Below are 16,781 nucleotides of genomic sequence, written 5' to 3'. Positions count from 1 at the left end.
CCCAGCTCATTCCCGGTTGCATTAATCCATTCCCGGTTAATTCCTGGCTCATTCCCGGTTGGATTAATGAATTCCTGGTTAATCCCCGCTCCGTTCCCGGTTTCATTAATCCATTCCCAGTTAATCCCCGCTCCATCCTCGATCCATTCCTGGTTAGTTCCCGGTGAATCCCCGGTCCATGCCCGGTCCATTCCCGGTTGGATTAATGAATTCCCGGTCCATTCCCGGTTGGATTAATGAATCCCCGGTCCATTCCCGGTTTCATTAACCCATTCCCGGTTTCACTAACCCATTCCCGCTGTGTTCCCGGTTCATTCCCGGTTTCACTAACCCATCCCCACTGCGTTCCGTTCCCGGTCCATTCCCGGTTTCACTAACCCATCCCCACTGCGTTCCCGGTTCATTCCCAGTTGGGTTAATGAATTCCCGGTTAGTTCCCGGTGAATCTCCGCTGCATTCCCGGTCCATTCCCGGTTTCTCTAACCCATCCCCGCTGCGTTCCCGGTTCATTCCCGGTTGGGTTAATGAATTCCCGGTTAGTTCCCGGTGAATCTCCGCTGCATTCCCGGTCCATTCCCGGTTTCACTAACCCATCCCCGCCGCGTTCCCGGTCCATTCCCGGTTGGGTTAGTGAATTCCCGGTTAGTTCCCGGTGAATCCCCGCTGCATTCCCGGTGCATTCCCATTTCTCTAACCCATCCCCGTTGCATTCCCGGTTCATTCCCGTTTCTCTAACCCATCCCCGCTGCGTTCCTGGTTCATTCCTGGTCCATTCCTGGTTGGGTTAGTGAATTCCCGGTTAGTTCCCGGTGAATCCCCACTGCATTCCTGGTTCATTCCCGGTTTCTCTAACCCATCCCTGCTGCGTTCCCGGTCCATTCCCGGTTTCATTAACCCATTCCCGGTCCATTCCTGGTTTCATTAACCCATCCCTGCTGCGTTCCCGGTCCATTCCCGGTTTCATTAACCCATTCCCGGTCCATTCCCGGTTTCTCTAACTCATCCCCGCTGCGTTCCTGGTCCATTCCTGGTCCATTCCTGGTTGGGTTAATGAGTTCCCGGTTAGTTCCCGGTGAATCCCCGCTGCGTTCCCTGTTCATTCCCGTTTCTCTAACCCATTCCCGCTGCGTTCCCGGTTCATTCCCGGTTGGGTTAATGGATTCCCGGTCAGTTCCCGGTGAATCCCCGCTGCATTCCAGGTTCATTCCCGTTTCCCTAACCCGTCCCCGCCGCGTTCCCGGTTCATTCCTGGTTGGGTTAATGAATTCCCGGTCAGTTCCCGGTGAATCCCCGCTCCGTTCCCGGTCCATTCCCGGTTGGGTTAATGAATTCCCGGTTAGTTCCCGGTGAATCCCCGCTGCGTTCCCGGTTCATTCCCGGTTGGGTTAATGAATTCCCGGTTAGTTCCCGGTGAATCCCCGCTGCGTTCCCGGTTCATTCCCGGTTGGGTTAGTGAATTCCCGGTTAGTTCCCGGTGAATCCCCGCTGCGTTCCCGGTCCATTCCCGGTTTCACTAACCCATCCCTGCTGCGTTCCTGGTTCATTCCTGGTTCATTCCTGGTTCATTCCCGGTTGAGTTAATGAATTCCCGGTCAGTTCCCGGTGAATCCCCGCTGCATTCCCGGTCCATTCCCGTTTCTCTAACCCGTCCCCGCTCCATCCCGGTCCATTCCCGGTTTCACTAACCCATCCCCGCTGCATTCCCGGTGCATTCCCGGTTTCATTAACCCATTCCCGGTGCATTCCCAGTTTCTCTAACCCATCCCCGCTGCGTTCCCGGTTCATTCCCGGTTGAGTTAATGAATTCCCGGTCAGTTCCCGGTGAATCCCCGCTCCGTTCCCGGTTCATTCCCGGTTTCACTAACCCATCCCCGCTGCGTTCCTGGTCCATTCCTGGTCCATTCCTGGTTGGGTTAATGAGTTCCCGGTTAGTTCCCGGTGAATCCCCGCTGCATTCCCGGTTCATTCCCGTTTCTCTAACCCATTCCCGGTTCATTCCCGTTTCTCTAACCCATTCCCAGTTCATTCCCGTTTCTCTAACCCATCCCCGCTGCGTTCCCAGTCCATTCCCGGTTTCATTAATCCATTCCCGGTTTCATTAACCCATTCCCGGTTTCTCTAACCCATCCCCGGTTTCTCTAACCCATCCCCGCTGCGTTCCTCGTCCATTCCTGGTTGGGTTAGTGAATTCCCGGTTAGTTCCCGGTGAATCCCCGCTCCGTTCCCGGTCCATTCCTGGTTGGGTTAGTGAATTCCCGGTTAGTTCCCGGTAAATCCCCGCTGCGTTCCTGGTTCATTCCCGGTTTCATTAACCCATTCCCGGTCCATTCCCGGTTTCTCTAACCCATCCCCGGTTTCATTAACCCATCCCCGCTGCGTTCCCGGTTCATTCCCGGTTGGGTTAGTGAATTTCCGGTTAGTTCCCGGTGAATCCCCGCTGCATTCCCGGTTCATTCCCGTTTCCCTAACCCATCCCCGCTGCGTTCCTGGTTCATTCCTGGTTCATTCCTGGTTGGGTTAATGAATTCCCGGTTAGTTCCCGGTGAATCCCCGCTGCATTCCCGGTTCATTCCCGGTTTCATTAACCCATTCCCGGTCCATTCCCGGTTTCTCTAACCCATCCCCGGTTTCATTAACCCATCCCTGCTGCGTTCCCGGTTCATTCCCGGTTGGGTTAATGAATTCCCGGTTAGTTCCCGGTGAATCCCCGCTGCGTTCCCGGTCCATTCCCGGTTTCTCTAACCCATCCCCGCTGCGTTCCTGGTCCATTCCCGGTTCATTCCCGGTTGGGTTAATGAGTTCCCGGTTAGTTCCCGGTGAATCCCCGCTGCATTCCCGGTTCATTCCCGTTTCTCTAACCCATCCCAGCTGCGTTCCCGGTCTATTCCCGGTTGGGTTAGTGAATTCCCGGTTAGTTCCCGGTGAATCCCCGCTGCATTCCCGGTTCATTCCCGTTTCTCTAACCCATCCCCGCTGCGTTCCCGGTTCATTCCCAGTTGGGTTAATGAATTCCCGGTCAGTTCCCGGTGAATCCCCGCTCCGTTCCCGGTCCATTCCCGTTTCCCTAACCCGTCCCCGCTGCGTTCCCGGTTCATTCCCGGTTGAGTTAATGAATTCCCAGTCAGTTCCCGGTGAATCCCCGCTCCGTTCCCGGTCCATTCCCGTTTCCCTAACCCGTCCCCGCTGCGTTCCCGGTTCATTCCCGGTTGGGTTAATGAATTCCCGGTCAGTTCCCGGTGAATCCCCGCTGCATTCCCGGTCCATTCCCGTTTCCCTAACCCGTCCCCGCCGCCTTCCGTTCCAGCGGAGCCCCGAGCAGCGCGAGCGCCTGATCAAGCAGCTGCAGGAGGAGCTGAGGCTGGAGGAGGCCAAGCTGGTTCTGCTGAAGAAACTGCGCCAGAGCCAGAGCCAGAAGGAGCCCCCGGCGCCCAAGGTGGGCATCCCCAAATTCCCAAATTCCACAAACTCTGGGAAATGGAATGTCCCATGGGATGGATTTTCTGGGAAATTTTTAAGGGTTTTTTGGGGATTTTTTAGAGTTTTTTTATATTTTTAGCACTTTTTTTGGGATTTTTAAAGCCTTTTTCTGATATTTTATTAAATTTTTTTCTGGGGTTTTTTAGGTTTTTTCGGGATCTTTATGGATTTTTACAATTTTTTTTTTTTTTTGGATTTTTCAGGGGGTTTTTAAGGGTTTTTTTCCAGATTTTTAACCCTTTTTCTGAGATTTTAAAGATTTTTTTAGGTTTTTTTTCTGGGATTTGAAAAGACTTTTTCTGGGACTTTTTTAGATTTTTTTCTGCGATTTTTTCCGTTTTTTCTCTGGATTTTTTTGGATTTTAGAATAATTTTTTAGATTTTTTTTCTGGGTTTTTAAAGTGTTTTTTCCGGGATTTTTAAATATTTTTGGGGAGTTTTTTTTTTTTTTTTCAATTTTTTTTCTCGGATTTTTAAAGATTTTTTTAGGGTTATTTTCTGGGTTTTTTAAAGTTTTTTTTCTGGGATTTTTAAAGATTTTTTTTTCCCTGGATTTTTAGCCCTTTGTCTGGGATTATTAAGATTTCATTAAGATTTTTTCCTAGGATTTTTAAAGATTCTTTTAGATTTTTTTTCTGGAATTTTAAAAGATTTTTTTAGGTTTTTTTTGGGATTTGTAATACTTTTAGTGGGATTTTTCTAGATTTTTTTCCTGGGATTTTTAAAGGTTTATTTTCTGGAATTTTAAATAATTTTTTTAGAATTTTTTTCTGGTTTTTTTTTAGTCCCTTTCTTGGATTTTTAAACACAATTCCTGGAATTTTTAATCCCCTTTCCTGGAATTTTGGACTTTTTTTTTTTTTTTAACCCTTTTTCCTGCAATTTTTTTTACCCCTTTCTTGAATTTTTTAGACTTTTTTTTTTTTCTGGAATTTTTAATCCCTTTTCCCACATTTTTTAACTCTTTTCCTGGGATGTTTTTTAACCCAATTCCTGCCATTTTTAAACCCTTTTTCTAGAATTTTTTTAACCCTTTCCCAGAATTTTTAACCCTTTCCAAGATTTCTCAGCTCTCTTGGCTTCTCCCTTTTCCCAGAATTTTCCTGGAATTCTGGGATGAGCAGGGCAAGAATTTCTCCTGAATTTCTGAATTTCCCAAAGGTTTTCCCTAAATTCCCTAAATTTCCTTTTCTGTGTTGGAATTCCTGAGGATTTTCCTTCTAATTCCCAAATTCCTGAGGATTTTCCTGTCAATCCCCAAGGATGTTCCTCTGAATTCCCAAAGATTTTCCCACTAATTCCAAAGAATTTTCATTCCCAAGGATTCTCCTGCCAATTCTTGAGGATTTTCCTGCTAATTCCCAAATTCTCCAGGATTTTTCTGCTAATTCCCAAATTCTCCAGGATTTTCCTGCTAATTCCCAAATTCTCCAGGATTTTCCTGTTCATTCCCAAGGATTTTAATTATAATCCCCAAGAATTTTCCCACTAATTCTCAGTTTCCCAAGGATTTTCCTGCCAATCCCCAACTCCTCAAATCCACAACGATTTTCCTGCTAATTCCCAAATCCTCAAGGATTTTCCTGTTTATTCCCAAGGATTTTCGTGCTAATTCCCAAATCCTCAAGGATTTTCCTGCTCATTCCCAAATTCTCAAGAATGTTTTTGCTCATCCCAAGGATTTTCCTGCTAATTCCCAAATCCTCAAGGATTTTCCTGCTAATTCCCAAGGATTTTCCTGCTAATTCCCAAATCCTCAAGGATTTTCCTGCTAATTCCCAAATCCTCAAGGATTTTCCTGCTAATTCCCAAATCCTCAAGGATTTTCCTGCTCATTCCCAAATTCTCAAGAATGTTTTTGCTCATCCCAAGGATTTTCCTGCCAATCCCCAATTCCTCAACTCCCCAACGATTTTCCTGCTAATTCCCAAATCCTCAAGGATTTTCCTGCTAATTCCCAAGGATTTTCCTGCTAATTCCCAAATCCTCAAGGATTTTCCTGCTCATCCCAAGGATTTTCCTGTTAATTCCCAAGGATTTTCCTGCTCATCCCAAGGATTCTCCCTCTCCTCCCCACCCCCTTTCCCAGGGAGGAGCCGCCGCCAATCCCGAGGATTCCCCGCAGGATTTTCCCGGGTTTTCCCGGGTTTTCCCGGGTTTCCCCTCCCCCCTCTCTGCATTCCCACTTTTCCCAGCCTCATCCCTCTGCTCTCTTTGCCCTTTTTTCCTTTTCCAGCTTTCCTCGGCTCCCTCTGGAAGCGCTGCGGCCACTCCCCCGCCCTTGGTGCGGGGCCCCCAGGCTGTTCCCGCTGGGAAAACCTCCCTCCAGGTCAGTGGGAGCCAGGAGAAACCCGGGAAAAATCTGGGAAAATACTGGGAAAATACCTGGAAAAATCCCCGGGGAAATACCAGAAAAAAAACTGGGAAAAACCTGGAAATGTCACAGAAAAATCCCAGAAAAAAACCTGGAAAAATAACAAAAAAAAACTGGGAAAAAAACCCGGAAAAATTACAGAAAAATACCCGGGAAAATCCCAGAAAAATCCCGGAAAAAAAAAAATAGGGAAAATCCCAGAAAAAAACCCGGGAAAAATCTGGGAAAAAACCAGGGAAAATACTGGGAAAATACTGGGAAAATACCTGGGGAAATACCAGAAAAAAACTGGGAAAAACCTGGAAATGTCACAGAAAAATCCCAGAAAAAAACCGGGAAAAATAACAAAAAAACTGGAAAAAAAAACCCGGAAAAATTCCGGGAAAAATCCCAGAAAAATCCCGGAAAAAAAAATAGGGAAAATCCCAGAAAAAAAAAACGGGAAAAATCTGGGAAAAAACAGGGAAAATACTGGGAAAATACCTGGAAAAATCCCCGGGGAAATACCAGAAAAAAACCGGGAAAAACCCGGAAATGTCACAGAAAAATCCCAGAAAAAAACCGGGAAAAATAACAAAAAAAACCTGGAAAAAAAACCCGGAAAAATCCCGGGAAAAATTACAGAAAAATACCCGGAAAAATCCCGGGAAAATCCCAGAAAAATCCCGGAAAAAAAAATAGGGAAAATCCCAGAAAAAAAACCCGGGAAAAATCTGGGAAAAATTCTGGAAAATACTTGGAAAAATCCCCGGGGAAATACCAGAAAAAAAATGGGAAAAACCCGGAAATGTCACAGAAAAATCCCAGAAAAAAACCCGGGAAAAATAACAAAAAAAACTGGAAAAATCCCGGGAAAAATTACAGAAAAATACCCGGAAAAATCCCGGGGAAAATCCCAGAAAAATCCCGGAAAAAAAAATGGGGAAAATCCCAGAAAAAACCCAGGAAAAATCTGGGAAAAATTCTGGAAAATACTTGGAAGAATCCCCGGGGAAATACCAGAAAAAAAACTGGGAAAATCACGGAAAAAACACGGAAAAATCACAGAAAAAACCGGAAAAATTACAAAAAAGTCATGGAAAAAACCCGGGGAAAATTACAAAAAAATCGGAAAAAAATCCCAGAAAAAACCCGGGAAAAATAACGGATAAATCACGGGAAAAAACCCGGGAAAAATCCTGGAAAATACCTGGAAAAATCCCGGGGGAAATACCAGAAAAAAACCCGGGAAAAATCACGGAAAAAAACCGGGAAAATCCCAGAAAAAAACCGGAAAAAATCCCAAAAAAATCCTGGGGAAAATCACAGAAAAAAAACGGGAAAAATCCCAAAAAAATCCCGGAAAAATCCCAGGAAAAGCTGCCAGGATTGCTCAGCTCCCACTGGGTTATTTTTATTATTATTTATTTTTTTTTTTTTTTTAGGGATAACAGGGAAAGGTGGAAATAGGATTTTTCAGGGGAAATTCCTGGGATTTTGTGTCAGGGAATTCCTGGATTTTTTTTGTCAGGGAATCAAGAAATTATTTCTGGAATTGCTGAGAGAATTCCTGAATTTTCTGTCAGCAAATCCCTGAATTCTCTCAGGGAATTCCTGGAATTTCCATGAAGGAATATTGGAATTTTTTCAGGAATTTCTCAGGGAATTCTGGATTTTTTTCAGGAATTTTCAGGGATTTTTTTCAGGAATTTCTCAGGGAATTCTGGATTTTTTTCAGGAATTTCTCAGTGATTCCCAGCATTTGAAAAATCTCATTCCAGGCTGAATCAAATCCTGGGAATCCTCAGGGAAGGAAAATCCCAAAATCCATGGAGAGCTGTCAATCACCCCTGGAATCCTGAAATTCCCAAAATTTTGGGGTTTTTTTTGTGATAACAAAACCTGAATTCCCAAACTGCTCCAGCACAAAGGATTTTCCCTGAAAAAATATTTGAAAAACTGAAATTCCAGAGGGATTTTTCTCTCCATTCCCAATTCCAGGAATCTTTCCCTTGGCAGCACTTCCTGAAAAACCCTCAGGAAATCTCAGAGTTAATCCCAAAAATCTGATTTATCCCAACAATTCCTATGGAATTTTGGGTGAATGAACCTGCAGCAATTCCAGAATGGAAATTCCCAACATCCCAAATTCCTCTGGAATTCCAGAACCTGGGAAAGAGGAAAATTAAAAATTGGGATTTTTGAGGAATGTTGGGAATATTTGGAATATTCCAGCACCAGGAGGGAATTTTAGGATTTTAATCCTGGGGCAGCAGCTTTTCCAAACTCTTCTCTCCTCATTCCTTTCCTCATTCCTCTTCCAGGATTTTTCCAAAGTTTTTTTCTTCTTTCCTCCCTTTTCCTTTCCTTGCTTTTCTTTTCCCTCTTCCAGGATTTTATTTTCCCTGATCTTTTCCTTTCTGTGATTCCTTTTCCAAGATTTTTTCCCAAAGTTTTTTTTTTTCCCTCCTCCATTTTTTATTTCCCTGTTTTTCCTTTCCCTCCACAAATCCCAATATTTACATTCCCCATTCCCACAATTCCCAGCACCTTTTTTTCCCTTTTTTTTGCCAATTTTCCCCCTTTTTTTTCTGCTTTCCTTTTCCTCTTCTATGATTTTTCCCAAAGTTTTCCTTCTCTCCACAAATCCCAACATTTCCATTCCCTATTGTCACCATTCCAAGCACTTTTTCCCATTTTCTCCCCATTTTTCCTCCATTTTCCCCCCAGTTTCTCTTTTTCCATTTTCCACATTTCCCCCTTTTTTTTCATTTTTTTCTCCATTTTCCCCGTTTTCTCCCCATTTTTCCATTTTTTTCTCAATTTCCCCCAATTTTTCCCATTTTTTTCCCATTTTTTCCCATTTTCCCCTCATATTCCCCCATCCCCATTATCCCCACCCCCATGCAGACACTTTTCCCAATTTTTCCCATTTTCCCCCTGATTTTTCTCTCAATTTCCCCCCATATTTTCCCATTTCTCCCCATATTTTCCCTGATTTTTCCCCCCATTTTCCCCCTGATTTTTCCCATTTCCCTCCTGATTTTTCTCCCCATTTTTCCTATTTTCCTCCCAATTTTTTTCCATTTTTTCCCTGATTTTTCTCCCCATTTTTTCCCATTTTTCCCCTGATTTTTCCCATTTCTCCCCCATTTTCCCCCATTTTTTCCCCCCATTCCCCCCCATTTCCCCCCCATCCCACCCCACCTCCTGCTGACTCTTTCCCCATTTTTCCCCCCATTCCCCCCCATTTTTCCCCCCCATTTTCCCCCATCCCACCCCACCCCCTGCTGACTCTTTCCCCATTTTTTCCCATTTTTCCCCCATTTTTCCCCCTTTTTCCCCCCCATTTCCCCCCCACCCCACCCCCTGCTGACTCTTTTCCCATTTTTTCCCCCCCATTTTTCCCCCCCATTCCCCCCCATTTCCCCCCATCCCACCCCACCTCCTGCTGACTCTTTCCCCATTTTTCCCCTTTTTTTCCCCCATTTTTCCCCCCCATTTCCCCCATCCCACCCCACCCCCTGCTGACTCTTTCCCCATTTTCCCCCCATTTTTCCCCCATTTCCCCCCCATTTTTGCCCCCCATCCCACCCCACCTCCTGCTGACTCTCTCCCCATTTTTCCCCTTTTTTCCCCCCCATTTCCCCCCATCCCACCCCACCTCCTGCTGACTCTTTCCCCATTTTTTCCCCCCCATTTTTCCCCCCATTTCCCCCCATTTTCCCCCCATTTTTCCCCCCCATTTCCCCCATCCCACCCCACCCCCTGCTGACTCTTTCCCCATTTTTCCCCCCATTCCCCCCATTTTTCCCCCCCATTTCCCCCCCATTTTTCCCCCCATCCCACCCCACCCCCTGCTGACTCTTTCCCCATTTTTTCCCATTTTTCCCCCCCATTTCCCCCCCATTTTTCCCCCCATCCCACCCCACCTCCTGCTGACTCTCTCCCCATTTTTTCCCCTTTTTTCCAGCCCTCCTCCAGCCGCCTCCCAGGCTCAGGGATCCCTCCCCCTCTGCTCAGGGGGGGCCAGGCAGCCTCAGCCAAGCTGGGATCCCAGCAGAGCCCCCAGATCGTCATGCCCCCCCTGGTCCGAGGGGCCCAGGTGAGCTCTGCCCATCCCAAAAAAAAAAAAAAAATTAAAATTCAATTTGGGAATCTCTCCCCCTGCTTGGATCAAAGGGTTGGTGTGCTCCCCACGAAAATAAAATGGAATTTCTGGGATTTCGGGGGTTAATTTGGGTTGGTTTTTTTTCTTTTTTTTTTGACTTTGTGGGTTTTGATTCTTGTTTTTCCACAAATTCCTAACTCTATTTGTGTTTTCTCAAAAAATTCACTCAGAAATTTGGGAATTTGGGGCTGGAATGTGTCAGCCAGGGGTTCTTTTCCCTTTATTCCATGTTAATTCCCACTTCTCCCTGTTCCTGCCCCTTTTCCTCTCCCAGCAACTCCTCTCAGAAACTTGGGAATTTGGGAATGAAATATGGCAGGGATTTTTTTCCTTTCCTGTTTTTTGGATTCCCACTTTTCCCTGGTTCCTGACCCTTTTTCTGTTTTCTGCCAACAACTCCACTCAGAAACTTGGGAATTTGGGTCTGGAATGTATCAGCCAGGGATTTTTTTCCCTTTATTCCATGTTAATTCCCACTTTTCCCTGTTCCTCTCCAGCAAATCCACTCAGAAACTTGGGAATTTGTGGCTGGAATGTCTCAACCAGGGTTTCTTTTCCCTTTATTCCATGTTAATTCCCACTTTTCGCTGTTCCTGCCCCTCTCCTCTCCAGCAAATCCACTCAGAAACTTGGGAATTTGGGGCTGGAATGTCTCAACCAGGGATTTTTTTCCCTTTATTCCATGTTAATCCCCACTTTTCCCTGTTCCTCTCCAGCAAATCCACTCAGAAACTTGGGAATTTGTGGCTGTAATGTCTCAACCAGGGTTTTTTTTCCCTTTATTCCATGTTAATCCCCACTTTTCCCTGTTTCTCTCCAGCAAATCCACTCAGAACCTTGGGAATTTGGGTCTGGAATGTCTCAACCAGGGTGTTTTTTTCCCTTTATTCCATGTTAATCCCCACTTTTCCCTGTTTCTCTCCAGCAAATCCACTCAGAAACTTGGGAATTTGTGGCTGGAATGTCTCAACCAGGGTGTTTTTTTCCCTTTATTCCATGTTAATCCCCACTTTTCCCTGTTCCTGCCCCTCTCCAGCAAATCCACTCAGAAACTTGGGAATTTGGGAATGAAATATGGCAGGGATCTTTTTCCTTTCCTGCTTTGTGGATTTCCACTTTTCCCTGGTTCCTGACCCTTTTTCTGTTTTCTGCCAACAACTCCACTCAGAAACTTGGGAATTTGGGTCTGGAATGTCTCAACCAGGGATTTTTTTCCCTTTATTCCATGTTAATCCCCACTTTTCCCTGTCCCTCTCCAGCAAATCCACTCAGAAACTTGGGAATTTGGGGCTGGAATGTCTCAACCAGGGTGTTTTTTTTCCCTTTATTCCATGTTGATCCCCACTTTTCCCTGCCCCTCTCCAGCAAATCCACTCAGAAATTTGGGAATTTGGGTCTGGAATGAGTCAACCAGGGTTTTTTTTCCCTTTATTCCATGTTGATCCCCACTTTTCCCTGCCCCTCTCCAGCAAATCCACTCAGAAACTTGGGAATTTGGGTCTGGAATGTCTCAACCAGGGATTTTTTTCCCTTTATTCCATGTTAATTCCCACTTTTCCCTGTTCCTGCCCCTCTCCAGCAAATCCACTCAGAAACTTGGGAATTTGGGTCTGTAATGTCTCAACCAGGGATTTTTTTCCCTTTATTCCATGTTAATCACCACTTTTCCCTGTTCCTCTCCAGCAAATCCACTCAGAAACTTGGGAATTTGGGTCTGGAATGTGTCAGCCAGGGTTTCTTTTCCCTTTATTCCATGTTAATCCCCACTTTTCCCTGTTCCTCTCCAGCAAATCCACTCAGAAATTTGGGAATTTGGGTCTGGAATGTCTCAACCAGGGATTTTTTTCCCTTTATTCCATGTTAATTCCCACTTTTCCCTGTTCCTCTCCAGCAAATCCACTCAGAAACTTGGGAATTTGGGAATGAAATATGGCAGGGATCTTTTTCCTTTCCTGCTTTTTGGATTTCCACTTTTCCCTAGTTCCTGACCCTTTTTCTGTTTTCTGCCAACAACTCCACTCAGAAACTTGGGAATTTGGGGCTGGAATGTCTCAACCAGGGATTTTTTTCCCTTTATTCCATGTTAATTCCCACTTTTCCCTGTTCCTGCCCCTCTCCAGCAAATCCACTCAGAAACTTGGGAATTTGGGTCTGGAATGTCTCAACCAGGGTTTTTTTTCCCTTTATTCCATGTTAATCCCCACTTTTCCCTGTTCCTGCCCCTCTCCAGCAAATCCACTCAGAAATTTGGGAATTTGGGTCTGGAATGTCTCAACCAGGGATTTTTTTCCCTTTATTCCATGTTAATCCCCACTTTTCCCTGTTCCTCTCCAGCAAATCCACTCAGAAACTTGGGAATTTGTGGCTGGAATGTCTCAACCAGGGATTTTTTTCCCTTTATTCCATGTTAATCCCCACTTTTCCCTGTTTCTCTCCAGCAAATCCACTCAGAAACTTGGGAATTTGGGTCTGTAATGTCTCAACCAGGGGTTTTTTTTCCCTTTATTCCATGTTAATCCCCACTTTTCCCTGTTCCTCTCCAGCAAATCCACTCAGAAACTTGGGAATTTGTGGCTGTAATGTCTCAACCAGGGGGTTTTTTTTCCCTTTATTCCATGTTAATTCCCACTTTTCCCTGTTCCTCTCCAGCAAATCCACTCAGAAACTTGGGAATTTGGGGCTGGAATGTCTCAACCAGGGATTTTTTTCCCTTTATTCCATGTTGATCCCCACTTTTCCCTGTTCCTCTCCAGCAAATCCACTCAGAAACTTGGGAATTTGGGTCTGGAATGTCTCAACCAGGGTGTTTTTTTCCCTTTATTCCATATTAATCCCCACTTTTCCCTGTTCCTCTCCAGCAAATCCACTCAGAAACTTGGGAATTTGGGTCTGTAATGTCTCAACCAGGGTTTTTTTTTCCCTTTATTCCATGTTAATCCCCACTTTTCCCTGTTTCTCTCCAGCAAATCCACTCAGAAACTTGGGAATTTGTGGCTGTAATGTGTCAACCAGGGATTTTTTTCCCTTTATTCCATGTTGATCCCCACTTTTCCCTGTTCCTCTCCAGCAAATCCACTCAGAAACTTGGGAATTTGGGAATGAAATATGGCAGGGATCTTTTTCCTTTCCTGCTTTTTGGATTCCCACTTTTCCCTGTTCCTGCCCCTCTCCAGCAAATCCACTCAGAAACTTGGGAATTTGTGGCTGTAATGTCTCAACCAGGGATTTTTTTCCCTTTATTCCATGTTAATCCCCACTTTTCCCTGTTCCTCTCCAGCAAATCCACTCAGAAACTTGGGAATTTGGGTCTGGAATGTCTCAACCAGGGATTTTTTTCCCTTTATTCCATGTTAATCCCCACTTTTCCCTGTTCCTCTCCAGCAAATCCACACCATCCGGCAGCACTCGAGCACGGGCCCGCCGCCGCTGCTGCTGGCCCCGCGCGCCTCCGTGCCCTCGGTGCAGATCCAGGGCCAGAGGATCATCCAGCAGGGCCTGATCCGCGTGGCCAACGTGCCCAACGCCAGCCTGCTGGTCAACATCCCCCAGGTGAGAATTCCCACTGGGAATTACTGGGAGTTACTGGGAATTCCTGTCAGGAATAGGGTGGGAATGGCCAGTGCCAGCCTGCTGGTCAACATCCCCCAGGTGAGAATTCCCACTGGGAGGTACTGGGAATTCCTGTCAGGAATGGGGGAAATGGCCAGTGCCAGCCTGCTGGTCAACATCCCCCAGGTGAGAATTCCCACTGGGAATTACTGGGAGTTACTGGAAATTCCTGTCAGGAATAGGGTGGGAATGGCCAGTGCCAGCCTGCTGGTCAACATCCCCCAGGTGAGAATTCCCACTGGGAGTTACTGGGAATTCCTGTCAGGAATGGGGGAAATGGCCAGTGCCAGCCTGCTGGTCAACATCCCCCAGGTGAGAATTCCCACTGGGAGTTACTGGGAATTCCTGTCAGGAATGGGGGAAATGGCCAGTGTCAGCCTGCTGGTCAACATCCCCCAGGTGAGAATTCCTACTGGGAGTTACTGGGAATTCCTGTCAGGAATGGGCTGGGAATGGGGGAGTGCCCAACGCCAGCCTGCTGGTCAACATCCCCCAGGTGAGAATTCCCACTGGGAGTTACTGGGAATTCCTGTCAGGAATGGGGGAAATGGCCAGTGTCAGCCTGCTGGTCAACATCCCCCAGGTGAGCATCCCTATTGGGAGTTACTGGGAATTCCTGTCAGGAATGGGCTGGGAATGGCCAGTGCCAGCCTGCTGGTCAACATCCCCCAGGTGAGAATTCCCACTGGGAATTACTGGTATTTTTTGTTGGGAATGGGCTGGGATGGATAGGAATGAGGAGTCTCACCAGTGCCCTCAGCCCAGGCTGGCACTGCCCAGGATGTCCCAATGAACCCATTCCCTGATTCTCAATGATCCCAATGATCCCGTTTCTCTGTCCCCAGGCGTCCCCCACATCCCTGAAGGGCTCGGCAGTGTCCTCTGCCCAGGCTGGCAGTGCCATGGGTGTCCCAATGATCCCAATGATCCCATTTCTCTGTCCCCAGGCATCCCCCACGTCCCTGAAGGGCTCAGCAGTGTCCTCAGGCCAGGCTGACAGTGCCATGGGTGTCCCATTGATCCCATTCCCTGATTCCCAATGATCCCATTCTCATCTCTCTCTGTCCCCAGGCATCCCCCACGTCCCTGAAGGGCTCGGCAGTGTCCTCAGGCCAGGCTGGCAGTGCCCTGGGTGTCCCATTGATCCCATTCCCTGATTCCCAGTGATCCCATTCTCATCTCTCTCTCTCCCCAGGCATCCCCCACGTCCCTGAAGGGCTCGGCAGTGTCCTCAGGCCAGGCTGGCAGTGCCCTGGGTGGCTCTGGGATGTCCCAATGATCCCAATGATCCCATTTCTCTGTCCCCAGGCATCCCCCACATCCCTGAAGGGCTCGGCAGTGTCCTCTGCCCAGGCTGGCAGTGCCATGGGTGGCTCTGGGATGTCCCAATGATCCCAATGATCCCATTTCTCTGTCCCCAGGCATCCCCCACGTCCCTGAAGGGCTCGGCAGTGTCCTCAGGCCAGGCTGGCAGTGCCATGGGTGTCCCAATGATCCCATTTGTCTCTGCAGGCGTCCCCCACGTCCCTGAAGGGCTCGGCAGTGTCCTCAGGCCAGGCTGGCAGTGCCCCAGCGGGTGGCAGCTCCCTGGGTGGCTCTGGGGAGGCCCCTGGCAGCCGCCAGGCCGCCGCCAAGCTGGCGCTGCGCAAGCAGCTGGAGAAGACGCTGCTGGAGATCCCCCCACCCAAACCCCCCGCCCCAGAGATGAACTTCCTGCCCAGCGCCGCCAACAACGAGTTCATCTACCTGGTGGGGCTGGAGGAGGTGGTGCAGAACCTGCTGGAGAGCCAAGGTGGGCATGGAGAGGGCAAAGCCAGGATTACACCTGGCTGGGCTTGTTGAAACTGGCAGGAATGAGGGTTTAAACCTGGCAGGGGTCATTGAAATCTAACAGGAATTCAGGGTTTAAACCTGGCAGGGATCATTAAAACCTTGCAAGAATTCAGGGTTTAAACCTGGCAGAGATCATTAAAACCTAATAGGAATTGAGGGTTTAAACCTGGCAGGGGTCATTGAAATCTAACAGGAATTCAGGGTTTAAACCTGGCAAAGATCATTAAAACCTAACAGGAATTCAGGTTTTAAACCTGGCAGGATTCATTAAAACCTAACAGGAATTCAGGGTTTAAACCTGGCAGGATTCATTAAAACCTAACAGGAATTCAGGGTTTAAACCTGGCAGGGATCACTTTAAACCTGGCAGAGATAATTTAAACCTAACAGGAATTCAGGGTTTAAACCTCACAGGAATCACTGAAACCTGACAGGAATGTAGAGTTTAAACCTGGCAGGGATCATTGAAACTTTACAGAGATCATTTAAACCTCCAATAATCATTTAAACCTCAAGGACAGTTACACTGGGGCTGACCCGCCATGTTTGTCCCTCAGGGAGGTGACAGTGACCAACCCCAGGTTTTTGTCCCTCAGGGAAGGTGACAGTGACCAACCCCAGGTGTTTGTCCCTCAGGGACAGGGACAGTGACCAACCCCAGGTTTTTGTCCCTCAGGGACAGTGACAGTGACCAACCCCAGGTGTTTGTCCCTCAGGGACAGTGACAGTGACCAACCCCAGGTTTTTGTCCCTCAGGGAAGGTGACAGTGACCAATCCCAGGTTTTTGTCCCTCAGGGACAGTGACAGTGACCAACCCCAGGTTTTTGTCCCTCAGGGAAGGTGACAGTGACCAACCCCAGGTTTTTGTCCCTCAGGGAAGGTGACAGTGACCAACCCCAGGTGTTTGTCCCTCAGGGAAGGTGACAGTGACCAACCCCAGGTTTTTGTCCCTCAGGGAAGGTCACAGTGACCAACCCCAGGTTTTTGTCCCTCAGGAACAGTGACAGTGACCAATCCCAGGTTTTTGTCCCTCAGGGAAGGTGACAGTGACCAACCCCAGGTTTTTGTCCCTCAGGGAAGGTGACAGTGACCAACCCCAGGTGTTTGTCCCTCAGGGAAGGTGACAGTGACCAATCCCAGGTGTTTGTCCCTCAGGGAAGGTGACAATGACCAGCCCCAGGTTTTTGTCCCTCAGGGAAGGTGACAATGACCAATCTCAGGTTTTTGTCCCTCAGGGAAGGTGACAATGACCAACCCCAGGTTTTTGTCCCTCAGGGAAGGTGACAGTGACCAACCCCAGGTTTTTATCCCTCAGGGAAGGTGACAATGACCAGCCC

General features: G+C 47.4%; 1 protein-coding gene across 3 annotated transcripts in view; it reads left to right on the top strand.

The window, feature by feature from the left end:
• Positions 1 to 16,781, top strand: part of GATAD2A (GATA zinc finger domain containing 2A) — a 34,064-nt gene that overhangs the window by 13,745 nt on the left and 3,538 nt on the right. The window contains exons 4-9 of one of the 3 annotated variants that reach the window (XM_079332815.1): positions 3,305 to 3,433; positions 5,714 to 5,806; positions 9,804 to 9,935; positions 13,383 to 13,550; positions 14,682 to 14,742; positions 15,184 to 15,402. In XM_079332815.1, the coding sequence (XP_079188941.1) occupies positions 3,305 to 3,433; positions 5,714 to 5,806; positions 9,804 to 9,935; positions 13,383 to 13,550; positions 14,682 to 14,742; positions 15,184 to 15,402 (802 nt within the window). Of the gene's footprint in view, positions 1 to 3,304; positions 3,434 to 5,713; positions 5,807 to 9,803; positions 9,936 to 13,382; positions 13,551 to 14,681; positions 14,743 to 15,122; positions 15,403 to 16,781 lie in introns of all 3 variants that reach the window. The other 2 variants (XM_079332814.1, XM_079332816.1) reach the window with 2 other exon arrangements.

Source organism: Erithacus rubecula, assembly GCF_903797595.1.
Source record: "Erithacus rubecula genome assembly, contig: scaffold_539_arrow_ctg1, whole genome shotgun sequence".
In the NCBI taxonomy this organism is placed as follows: domain Eukaryota; kingdom Metazoa; phylum Chordata; class Aves; order Passeriformes; family Muscicapidae; genus Erithacus; species Erithacus rubecula.
The sequence above is the reverse complement of the archived record's forward strand: the minus strand, read 5'-3'. Positions and strand labels throughout refer to the sequence as shown.